At 52.1% G+C, this 10,943-nt stretch overlaps 2 protein-coding genes across 3 annotated transcripts; one reads left to right on the top strand and one right to left on the bottom strand.

Moving 5' to 3' along the window:
• Nucleotides 1-607: 607 nt before the first annotated feature.
• Nucleotides 608-5,991, top strand: STING1 (stimulator of interferon response cGAMP interactor 1). 2 transcript variants are annotated; one of them, XM_042936726.1, is made up of 7 exons: nt 654-738; nt 1,247-1,473; nt 1,600-1,780; nt 2,032-2,140; nt 3,315-3,553; nt 4,268-4,454; nt 5,032-5,991. In XM_042936726.1, exons 2-7 carry the CDS (start codon nt 1,247-1,249, stop codon nt 5,220-5,222), a joined length of 1,134 nt encoding a protein of 377 aa, XP_042792660.1. In that variant the 5' UTR covers nt 654-738; the 3' UTR covers nt 5,223-5,991. The 2 variants fall into 2 exon arrangements, with proteins under 2 accessions (XP_042792662.1, XP_042792660.1); XM_042936728.1 differs by lacking the exon at nt 1,247-1,473 and having other exon boundaries at nt 608-738.
• A 2,270-nt stretch (nt 5,992-8,261) lies between these two features.
• SMIM33 (small integral membrane protein 33) lies at nt 8,262-10,582 on the bottom strand. Its single transcript, XM_042906041.1, has 2 exons — nt 10,430-10,582; nt 8,262-9,033 (listed from the first exon to the last, which is right to left on the bottom strand). The coding sequence occupies exons 1-2, from the start codon at nt 10,436-10,438 to the stop codon at nt 8,644-8,646; spliced, it is 399 nt and encodes a 132-aa protein (XP_042761975.1). The 5' UTR covers nt 10,439-10,582; the 3' UTR covers nt 8,262-8,643.
• Nucleotides 10,583-10,943: the final 361 nt, after the last annotated feature.

Genomic DNA, 10,943 nt, shown 5'->3' with positions numbered 1-10,943 from the left:
TGCATGGTGAATACCTTATGATGATGATGATGTCGATGAGATTCCACTTGACTGCTTTTTTGGCTGGAACTGCAGGGTTCTCTCTGAGAAGTCATAGGCGTGGCTGCTTCCTGTGGAGAGCCAAAACTCCACTCCCCTGTGGGCTTTCTGCTGCCATAAAGCCCTTTACTAGAAAGGCTGTCATTACGGGAAATAACTGTTCATTCTCCCCACCTCCTTCCTGATATCACAGTCTTCAGAAAAAGAGGATCTGCATCTGGAAATCAGAATAAAAATAATCAGGCAGGGCAGCATGGTGTAGTGTGTCTGGGAGTGTCAGTCTGGTCGCATGGAGTCCTGCCTGGGTGTTGGTAGAGGGTGTTTGATCATGAGGGCTCGAGGTGGTCAGGGTTGTGGCCACGGGGGACTGTAACGGGTTTGTGCATACCTTCGGTTCGGGGGTAGCAAAGGGCAATGGAACAAGGGCCTTTGCAAGCTTGCCTCCCCATGTCAAGACTGGGGCATGGCTTATTGGGGCCCTTCCTCCTTCCCTGGGGAGCCGGAAATACCCTCCTCCCCTAAGCTGTGGTCTGGCAAGACGCCAGGGCTGGAGCGCTGTGGAAAAAGTTATGATTGGTTTTTAATGTTTCGTTTTCAGGCTGTACCCAGAAAGGCTGGCCTTTATCGCTGGGAGCCATTTCACCAGGCTTTCTTTCCCTGTCATCTTCCAGAAACAGCCCGGGGTTTCGGAGGTAGAAGGTAGGTAGGATCAGGAACAGTGGAGCAAGGGCTCCGAGGCTGAGGCCCCCGAGAGCCAGAGCTGGGTGGAAATCTTCTGGCTGCCCTGCCTGCACCCCTTGAACTGCGGTGTCACCTTTGCTGACTAAAGTCTCCCCTGGGGTGGATTTTGGAAAGAGGGAAGTCCAGGTCCCCAACAGTCTCTAGGTGGGTGGCACCTCACAGGACACTTTCAGGTCTGGGTCTGGGACGGTTGCTGCTTTCTTTCTTCACTACTCCTGTCGTGTCACAGGGTTGGGTATGGTGTGTGTGTTGCTGGGGGCGGGGGGGCACATGCACTTGTCTCCCTGCTCCGTTTTCAATAAGTCTCTCCTAGACTGGAGCTCTGGGATGCTGTATGTCCGGCCTGTCCTAGAGGCTTCTCAAAGAGCAGCCTCTGGCTCTGGCTGGGCACCAGGGAGAAAGGAAGCTATCCCAAAGTGGTAGGGGAGTGAGAGGGTAACAACAGTGGGTTTCTTGGTGCCCACAGATGCCCCGCACTAGCCTGCACCCATCCATCCCGAGGCCCAGGGGCATGGGGGCCCAGAAGGCGGCTTTGGTCCTGTTGGCAGTCTGCCTGGCAGCCCTTTGGAGGCTGGGGGAGTCCCCGGACCATACTCTCCGATGGCTGGTGCTCCACCTGGCCTCCCTGCAGCTGGGACTGCTGTTCACGGGGGTCTGCCATCTGACTGAGGAGCTGTGTCACCTCCACTCCAGGTGACTCTATTACCCGTGGTGACTGGGCACCCAATGTGTCTCACTCCCTTGACCCCCGACCCTGCCCCTCCTTGAATCTCTCTGGCTGAGCTGGGCTGGAGCCTGGGGCTTGACTGTCACCTGCAGGTACCAGGGCAGCTACTGGAGAGCTATGAAGGCTTGCCTGGGCAGCCCCGTTCGCAGTGGGGCCCTGCTGCTGCTGTCCTGTTATTTCTACAGCACCCTCCCCAGCACAGACCTGCCCTTCACTTGGATGCTTGCCCTCCTGGGCCTCTCACAGGCATTGAACATCCTCCTGGACCTCCAGGTAAGACCCAGAGAGAGGTGGAGGGTGTAGCCGAATGGAGGCTGCAGCTAGTATGACTTACTCTGACCTCAGCACTGGGAGTGGGATTAGTTTAGAGGTTGGTCCTTAGAATAGAGCCTATAATGTCTGCAACAGTGGGTCCGGCAATGGCAGAGAAGGAAGTAAGTTGACAGCAGATTGGGAAATCTTCTTGAGGAGGAGGGCTCCAGTTACCCTTCATGGAGGCCTCCTTGCCCTGTACTGCTGTCTAGGGCCTAGCCCCAGCTGAGGTCTCTGCAGTCTGTGAAAAAAAGAATTTCAACGTGGCCCATGGGCTGGCATGGTCATATTACATTGGGTACCTGCGGCTGATCCTGCCAGGTGAGTCATTCTCTATGCCCCTCTCTCTAGGTCTCTAAGACATACAATTAGACATAAAACCTCTTGTGTTTGTAGAACTTGCTGTATTTTTCAAAGACTTTTTATTCCTAACAAATCATTTGATTCCCAGAGCAATTCTGTAGGTATGAAGGATGTTATTATGTCTGATTTACAGGAAGGAGTATGGCACTTAGAGCCATACTCCTTCTCCCTTGTTAACCATGGGAAAAGTGACTTCTCCCTCATTAACCATGAATTCTTCCAGTGAATATTTACTGCATGCTTTGTGTCCTTCATGTACATTTTGCCTTTTAATTCATACCCTGTGGGCAACGAATAACCAACATCCCTGTTTTATTTTATCTTATTTTTTTAATGTTTATTTATTTTTGAGAGACACAGTGACAGAGTGAGATCAGGGGAGGAGCAGAGAGAGAGGGAGACACAGAATCCGAAGCAGGCTCCAGGCTCCGAGCTGTCAGCATAGAGCCTGATATGGGGCTCAAACCCACGAACTGTGAGATCATGACCTGAGCCGAAGTCGGACACTTAACCGACTGAGCCACCCAGGCGCCTGCAACATTCCTGTTTTAGAGATAAGAAAATTGTGGTTCTGCGAGGTGAAGAGACTTCTCCAAAGTCACATGGCTTAGTGAGAGGAGGAGACAGGATTTGAACCCAGGTCTGTCCAGAGCCTGGACGCTTGACCTCTCCACTGTGAGCCCATGTGTCAGGTCTTATTTCTTCTGACTTGCTGGCCCAGACCATGGTTCTCCCGTATCTCACTGCTATCTGCCCTTGTCACCAGGGCTTCTGCTAGGAAACACGTCTGGAGATAGGGCCAGACTCTGTGCAGCTGGAAATGCTGGCAATGTAACCTCCCAGGGCTCTTCCTGCCTCTCAAAGCCCTAAAAGCTGTGGTGGGAAGGAGTGGGGCAGGCCCAGAAATCTGGACAAAGGACAAGTGAGGCGAGAGAGAGGTGGTGGGGGTGGAGGGAGAGAAGGAAAGGGTTCCTGAATGCTCCGCCCCTCCTGGTTCCTGCACAATGCAAGTGGACTGGACCCTTCGTTCTCTTGAACCCGCACATTGAGGGGACCAATGACCTGGTCTCTATCCCGGGTCAGGTGGCAGACAGGGTTAGTAGGAATGACCTCTCGGGCCTTTCCACCCCAGGGCTCCCGGCCCGGGTACTCACTTGCAATCAGCTGCACAACAACATACTACGGGGCACAGGGAGCCATCGGCTGCACATCCTTTTCCCACTGGACTGTGGAGTGCCTGATGACATGAGTGTGGCCGACCCCAACATTCGCTTCCTGTATGAGCTGCCCCAGCAAAGTGCTGACCGTGCTGGCACCAAGGGCCGGGTTTACACCAACAGCGTCTATGCGCTTCTGGAAAACGGGCAACAGGTGAGTGTGCAGTGAGGTGGGTGCTGCTAAAGAGGAGTCAGGCCCAGAGCACCAGAATTCTGACCACTGGCCAAGCACTGATAAAAATTCACTGCCTTTCTCTGAGCCTCAATTTCTCCAGTTGGTGCCAAGATTCAGCTCTGAATGATGACAATGATAAGTAACCCTTATTTAGCACTTACTGCATACCAGATGCTATTCATGTGACCGCCTCATTTAACCCTCACTGCCACCTTGTGAGGTAAGGATGGTTATGACCCCTACTTTACAGATAAGGAAACTGAGACTCAGAGAGCCAGCAAGACAGTGGATGATTTCAACCTGAGTATACCATGCACTTGACCATAAAGCTGTCCTAGATGAGGTTCTGAGAATGTCTGAAAGATTTCACATAGATTGAGGGAAACCAAGAACAGGTTGAACCCCAGGGCCCAGCTCCCAAATTCGTTTCCAGCTGGAGCAGTTGACAGCAGGTGACTTGATGGGCCTTGCCCTGGGGTCTGAGGGGGAGGATCTGTGAAGGAAAAATTTAGCAAAGTCCTGATCCTGATTTTAGGAGCAAAGACCACCAGACAGCATAGATCCTATCAGGAACCTCCTCCCAGTGCTCCATCTCTACAGGCTGAGGGAGGGGGGCCCCAGTAGTGGCACTAGGGTCCAGAGTCTGTCTGCCTGGGCCCTGGTTGAGTCTTGTATTCCTCTCACCTCCTCCAGGCAGGCATCTGTGTTCTGGAGTACGCCACCCCCTTGCAGACCCTTTTTGCCATGTCACAGGATGGCCGAGCTGGCTTTAGCCGGGAGGATCGGCTTGAGCAGGCCAAACTCTTCTGCCGAATACTTGAAGACATCCTGGCAGACACCCCTGAGTGTCAGAACAACTGCCGCCTCATTGTCTACCAGGGTGAGGGGTTGACAGGCTATAGGGCAGGAAGAGTCAGGTGTCCTGAGGGGTTAGAAATAGATACGACAGCACCAGGTCCTGGGCCTTCCCAAGTGGTCAAGGCATTCAAGCCCTGCATTCTTCCTCCCTGGGAGAAGTCCTACCTCTCCACCTAGGGCACTCAACTGCTTTCTGAGGTGTTCAGCTATTTGTCCTGGGTGGAGTGTAAAGAGATGGGTTCTAGGGGCGCCTCACTTCATCTAGGGATGCCAGAAGAAGCAAAAGAGCCCCAGGTCGGGAGCAAAGACATCGGGGCTGCAGCCTCAGCTCTGCTAATGCATCACTGTGTGACTTTGACAGGTCCCTGCCCCTCTCTGTGCATCATCTTGAAAACCGGGAAGGTGGAATTCTGTTATCTCTAAAACCACTTCTAGCTCTAGAATTCCATGAAACTCTAGCCCCAGAGTCTAGTGAAGGGGAGGGGGTGCCGGGATGTGCGGGAGAAGAAGGTTTGGAGGATCTGCCCAGCAGTCCTCAGGGTATGTTAAAATGAGAACATATGAGGTCTTCATCCACACCTTCTCCATCCCTGTTCCAGAACCCGCAGAGGGAAGCAACTTCTCCCTGTCACAGGAGATTCTCCGGCACCTTCGGCAGGAGGAAAGGGAGGTCACTGTGGGCAGTGTGGGGACCTCAATGGTACGCAATCCCTCTGTGCTGTCCCAAGAGCCCAATCTCCTCATCAGTGACATGGAACAGCCTCTCCCACTCCGTACAGATGTCTTCTGAAGCCCAGGGTTACCTGGTCTGCACTCCCAATGCTCCCCAAGATTCTGGATTCCCAAGACTCTGGATTGAGGAGCTTTCTTCAGCAGCTGAATGGCCAGAAGAATCATTTCTTCCCACAAGGACCCTCTCAGAGATGGTCCCTGAACTTAACATCTCAAGATGAATCCTATGACCTTGGGCAAGTTATTTTGCCTCTCTGAACCTCAGTGTGCTCATCTGTGAAATAGGATTATAATAATTGCCCTACCTACCTCACAGGGTTGTTGTGAGGACTATGTCTGGAACTTTTTTGTAAACTCTAAATGCCAGGTAAACTTAAGGGACACATCAGGTGTCTTCCACTGGACCTTCTAGACTGTCTCTCTATCCCTCTCTGCCTCCTCTTCCCTGGGATGGCATCACCAGGGTCCCTTGCTCTCTGGATTCTGTTCATGCTCAATCCATGAGGAGCCCCACTAGGAGAACAGAGGGAAGGAGGAGGGTGATATAGGGGTAGTTACTCTCCCAGATCCCTCCCTGCAGTATCAAGATCACTATGGGCTCTCTGCATCTTTGACCTAAAGTCACGGCTCTGCCATGCTCTCAGTAGCCCTGTCTATCCCCAGGTTCCATTACCTGCCCCTTCCCCATGCTGCTCAGGCCTACCAGGTCCTGGTAATGTCCACTTGTGGCTTCCTTATACCTGCCCTTTCTAAACAGCTCCCCTTTGGGGCACCTGGGTGGCTTAGTCAGTTGAGCATCCGACTTTGGCTCAGGTCATGATCTCATGGCTCGTAAGTTCGAGCCCCTGTCTGGCTCTGTGCTAACAGCTCAGAGCCTGGAGCCTGCTTCAGATTCTGTATCCCTCTCTCACTCTGCCTGTCCCCTGCTCACGCTCTGTCTCTCTCATGCTCAAGAAAAAATAAACATTAAAAAAAATAAAACTATGTCTAACAGCTACCCTTTTAAACACTCCTCAGATTATCAATTTGAGCATGCCATTTTTCTCTGGCTGGACTCTGATACAAGCGATTGGCATTTACTGTCTGAAATGTCCAAATCCACTTGCACAGACATACTTCCTTATATCCCTCCTTATTCTAGGACAGGACAGAGTGGTGGTGAGTATCATTTCACCGAGAACAGAGCCCAGCAGTCAGGCTGAGGGTGTAGAAGGTAGCGCACCCCATGGCATCTGCCTGCCCTTTCATGGCCCTTGTCCCTAGTGGGAAGCTTGGGGAATACAGAGCGTCCTGAGCAGGTGTGCAGATGCCATGAGGGGTACACAGCTGGATCCCAGGCAAGGGGCTGCTCAAAGGAGCTGGGGGCACTGAATGAATGTCCCCAGATGATAGAGCCTGCAAAGGGATAAAGGGTGGGGGGAGAAGAGCGTTTGTGTGTGGACTGGGATACACTCTGGGGGACCTTGGACAACACAGCCAAGCACCTGCTGTATCTTATGCCATCACTGTTAAAACTGAGCCATTGTAACAACGCTGTAGTGGCAAAATTGCCCCTATCTGGGAAGACAGGCAGCCCATTTCTACCAGTTCCATCTGTTCTACCCAGGACTTGTTCCCTACCTCTCACTTCTGTTGTTGTTGTTAATTTTTTAAATTAATCTCTACACCCAATGTGGGGCTTGCACTCACAACCCTGAGATCAAGAATCAGATGCTTTACTGACTTAGCCAGCCAGGTGCCCCTCACTTCTGTTTTTATCACAAACACTCGATATGAATTTCTGTGTACGTCGTCTCTGTGGAGAAAGACTCCACACATAGACACACATTTGCCAGAAGGAACCAACTGCCCCCAAGGATGACACAGCCAAGGGAGTAAAGGGGGAGGCAATCTCCTCTTCCTCACAGCTGTCCTAGCCATTCTGTCCCCAAGATGTGAGGATCCTCCAGCATTACATCAGTCACTCCTATACCTAGAAACCAGGGCAGAATCAAGGGCCTTTCCAAAATGACCTTCCCCCACCCATCCAGCCCCCAACTTGTTGCTTAGGCTGTGGAGTCTGACAGCTCAGGTTCAAACCTGCCTTCACTGGTTAGTACCTGTGTCCCCCTGGGTATCTTGATATCCCCAACTATACAATGGGGATAACAATGGCTCTTCCTCCCAAGGTGAGGAGGGAACAATATAATATCCACAGGTCCACAGATGGGCCGGGTGCTCAGCACAGAGCTGGACTACAAGAAGGAGCAGCTATTAACATTATAGTTGCCTCTCACCAGTCCCAAAGGAGGCAAGCCAGTCCTCTGTATACATTACAATCTCCACCTCTGTTCCTCTTCGTCTTCTGTTACTTCCTACCCTTCCTGACTGTGCTAGGGTTTCACCAAGGGCAGTGCCCAGTGTTGGTGTGTTGTCCTCAAGCGTTCTCCAGGGTAAAGTACCCAGAGGTCTCTCCATAAACGCCTGTCTGCATGTTCTTGACAGCACACGAGTGAGATTCAGAGGTGTCAGGGCAAGGATCCCTTTCCAGAGAGCCACCAGGAGGCTCAGCTCTGTCTTCCTGCATCTTAACAACTCCTATGCCCACCCCACCCCCTATAAATCCTCTCCTCACTCCTTCCTTCCTTTAAACAAACTCCACAAAGCTCCTCTTCCTTTCCTGTTTTCCCACTGACTGGAAGGTTCCAGATTTGGGAAATGTCCAGGGATAAGTTTTAGGCCTGTTCCAATAGGCCTATACACACAGAACAGGGGAGGTAATGGGAATCTCCCAAATCCCCCCATCCCATATTGGGAAGGCGAGACAGGGTCTTGCCCCCCAACACAGTGGAGGGCATTCAAAAGCATTTTGAGGAGCTAGAATTGGTGCTTGGGGCTTTGCAAGGGCCTCGGAAGTTGCTGACAAGGCCTAGACACCAAAAGCCAAAGGGATGTCTTTCAATCAGTGAAAGGCAGCAAATTTTCCTTCTCTTCCTGAGTCCCGGAGAAGGCAGACCCCTGGGTTCTTTGCCTTCCCTCTCCTTGGCTGGCCCTCACAGGACCTGGGGGCTTTGGGGACGGGACCTCCACAGGGAGACTCTGATATCCCTGCACAGGGGTGGAGTGGGTGGTGGAATCTTTCAAGCTGGACTCACATTAACAACAAAAGCAAAGGAGATTAGGGATGAGAGGAGAGAGTGAGGACTTGGTCAGGGATCTGATGGTCCTTGAAAAGGAGAGGGTAGCTTTGTAAAGGTGGCCTTTGGCACTGGGAATGCTCACAGCAGCATGTTTCTGGGCAAAGCCCTCAAGTTTCTTTTATTTCTCCTGTCCACATCAGGGCTTTCTCTATAAATATTCTGCAGGGAGAGCAGCTCCAGCTGAGTCCATGTGTGCCCTTCCAAAGCTCTGATGCCCAAGACCCAATTTTCTTTTGCCCTAATTCTCTGTCCAGTTGCTTGTTCTGAGCCAGGTCAGTCCAGCTTTTCAAAGTCTTCCTCCTATAGATATGTGACTTCTTCAATGCTGAGCGTAGGCCCATCTGGCACAGGGTAGGAGCCAGGGACAGGAGGTTCCTGCTGGGCATCTTCATGACTGTCCCAGGGGTCCAACACTCGCCAGTGGATGAGGTAGATGCCACCCTCTGGCTTCGGGGCTGGTGGCTCTGTGGGGAGAGTGGCATGGCCCTGATGTAGTCTTGGCCCAAAGTGGACTGCCACCACAATACAGACTGCCAGCAGGACAAAGGCAGTGACGATGACAGTGAGCAGGGGCAGCCCATCTCCTCGAGGTGGTTCCCAAGCCCCACTCAGCATATCCGGGAGCTGCCTCTGGGGCTCCTGCCCCGCTGACCCGTTCACAGCTGGAGAAGGCCAGGGATGGCGGCCAGCCTGGTAGGGGAGTGGCAGAGGGAGAGGGTGACATGGGCATGTACACACAGAAAAAAAGCAAGTTAGAGAGAGATAGACACCTGGAGGGAACTGAGAGAGACAGACAGAGAGCCTTAGGCAGACAAAGAGGAACAGAGACAAAAAAAGAGAGAGACAGAGTAAAGACATGCAGACAAAGAGAAACATACAGATAAACACACAGGTAGCAAGAGAGAGAATTAAAGAAAAAGACGGGTGGGGGGGCAGGATACAGAGAGAAAGAGAAAAACACAAAGAGAAGAAGAGAAAGAAAGAGAGAGATAAATAAAAGGATAAGAGTGAAATAGATACAAAGAGATAGATACAGAGAAAAAAGAAACAGAGATAGGGAGACAAAGTTGTTCAGAAAGGGATGGAGAGGGTCTTCATTACAGTCTGGCATATAGAGTTCAGCCCACCAAGTCCGTCACCTCCCAATGCTCTCTCTTCCCAGGCCTCCAGTAAAATTCCTAAATAGATAATATGTCCTAGGTCAGGAATCTGAGCACACTAGGGGCTGCTATCCCACATCCCGGCCAGTGGGCAGTGAGCAGCTCTTTCTTCAAGCCCTGGGAAAAGGGAGTCAATATGTCAAGCATCTCAGGTTCCCATCACCCTCAACTCACACAGAAGGCAGAGGGGTGGTACCCTGGGGGAGGGTGAAAGGAAAATGAGTCAGGAACCCCCAAAGCTTGGGATGAAGCAAAGGGGATACCTCAGCCCATAATGTATGATCCTGTTGGGGGTCTCAGGATCTGGACCTACAGGGGAGGGGGTGCCCCGTGTGGATTCCTGACTCTGTCCAGGATGGATTGAGGAGAATCCATGCCAGCCTCTACCTCTTCCAGGATCCCAGCCAGAAGTTGGGGGTCATGTCTGTCTGTCTCCACTCTGCTAACTGTTGAGTAGGGGTGGGATGGATTGCCATGAAGGTAGCAAACCTCCAAACTATAAACACCAGAGCTGCCTGATTAGGTCACCATAGGCTCAAGAAATCTTTTCTCCCTAGCCTCCTATTCACCAGCTGGACCATCAGGGGCAGACCCTCTGGAGTGGAGCCTCTCCCCTAAACCTGAGTCATCAGCCTGGCCCTCCCCAAGGAAAGGCAATTTCCATCCAGGAAAGGCTATCCAGAACACTCTCCCTTTAGTTTCTCAGTCACACTGTTTACCCCATCCCACCCAAACACTGTCCCTTTGCATGTAGAAAGCTCAATACCCACCCCCAGTTAAAAGTCTAAGGCTCTCTGGGCTCCCTGAGGTTCTGGAGCTCTCAGGGCAGGGGTGGAGAAAAAAGAGAAGCTCAAGTTGGTGAAAGGCTTGGGGCCCCTGCAGGGAGTCAGACAGCCTAGAAGGAGGGGGGTGAGCCAAGAGTCTACCTGGTGCATTGTCCGCCTGGTGCAAGGCTCCCTGGGGACTGGCAGCCAGCAGGGCAAGGAAGAACCTGCCACCCCAGCTTGGTTGGCCCCTACCCGGAGCTGCCACGTCTATGGGGTTTACCAGGCACACACCCTCTGCACACACACCCTCAACGTCTCTCCCGTGCTTTCACTTTCGTGAATATTAGGACTCCCCTGTCCCAACCCTGAACTGTGATAGGACCTTGATCTTGGCACTTCCCTCCATGCTCCCTGCCAGCTTCAGGAGCCTGGGTCTGCCTGCCTACTCCTCCTCCACTAGATCCCAGACACCTTGCCAGCACCCCCACTACGCCCCACCCTCCACCATGACATGCCGACTCCCCACCCCAACTGATTTCCTGAAGTCACTGTTTCTTTGATTTAAGAAAAAAAACTGTATATCAAACACACTGGAAATTGTAGACTATAATGTACTCAATCTCTTTGTTCCAACCACCAGCTCTGTCCAGCTCAAGAGTCTGTCACATTTATT

The sequence above is a fragment of the Panthera leo genome, chromosome A1, assembly GCF_018350215.1.
Source record: "Panthera leo isolate Ple1 chromosome A1, P.leo_Ple1_pat1.1, whole genome shotgun sequence".
Classification (NCBI taxonomy): Eukaryota; Metazoa; Chordata; class Mammalia; order Carnivora; family Felidae; genus Panthera; species Panthera leo.
The sequence above is the reverse complement of the archived record's forward strand: the minus strand, read 5'-3'. Positions and strand labels throughout refer to the sequence as shown.

What these genes read in the sequence shown, in the direction of transcription:
- STING1 (XM_042936726.1), top strand. Translation starts at nt 1,247, where the DNA reads ATGCCCCGCACTAGCCTGCACCCATCCATCCCGAGGCCCAGGGGCATG. An exon ending in TTCTGGAAAACGGGCAACAG is followed by an intron (nt 3,554 to 4,267) that starts GTGAGTGTGCAG and finishes CACCTCCTCCAG; the next exon opens with GCAGGCATCTGTGTTCTGGA. An exon ending in CCGCCTCATTGTCTACCAGG is followed by an intron (nt 4,455 to 5,031) that starts GTGAGGGGTTGA and finishes TCCCTGTTCCAG; the next exon opens with AACCCGCAGAGGGAAGCAAC.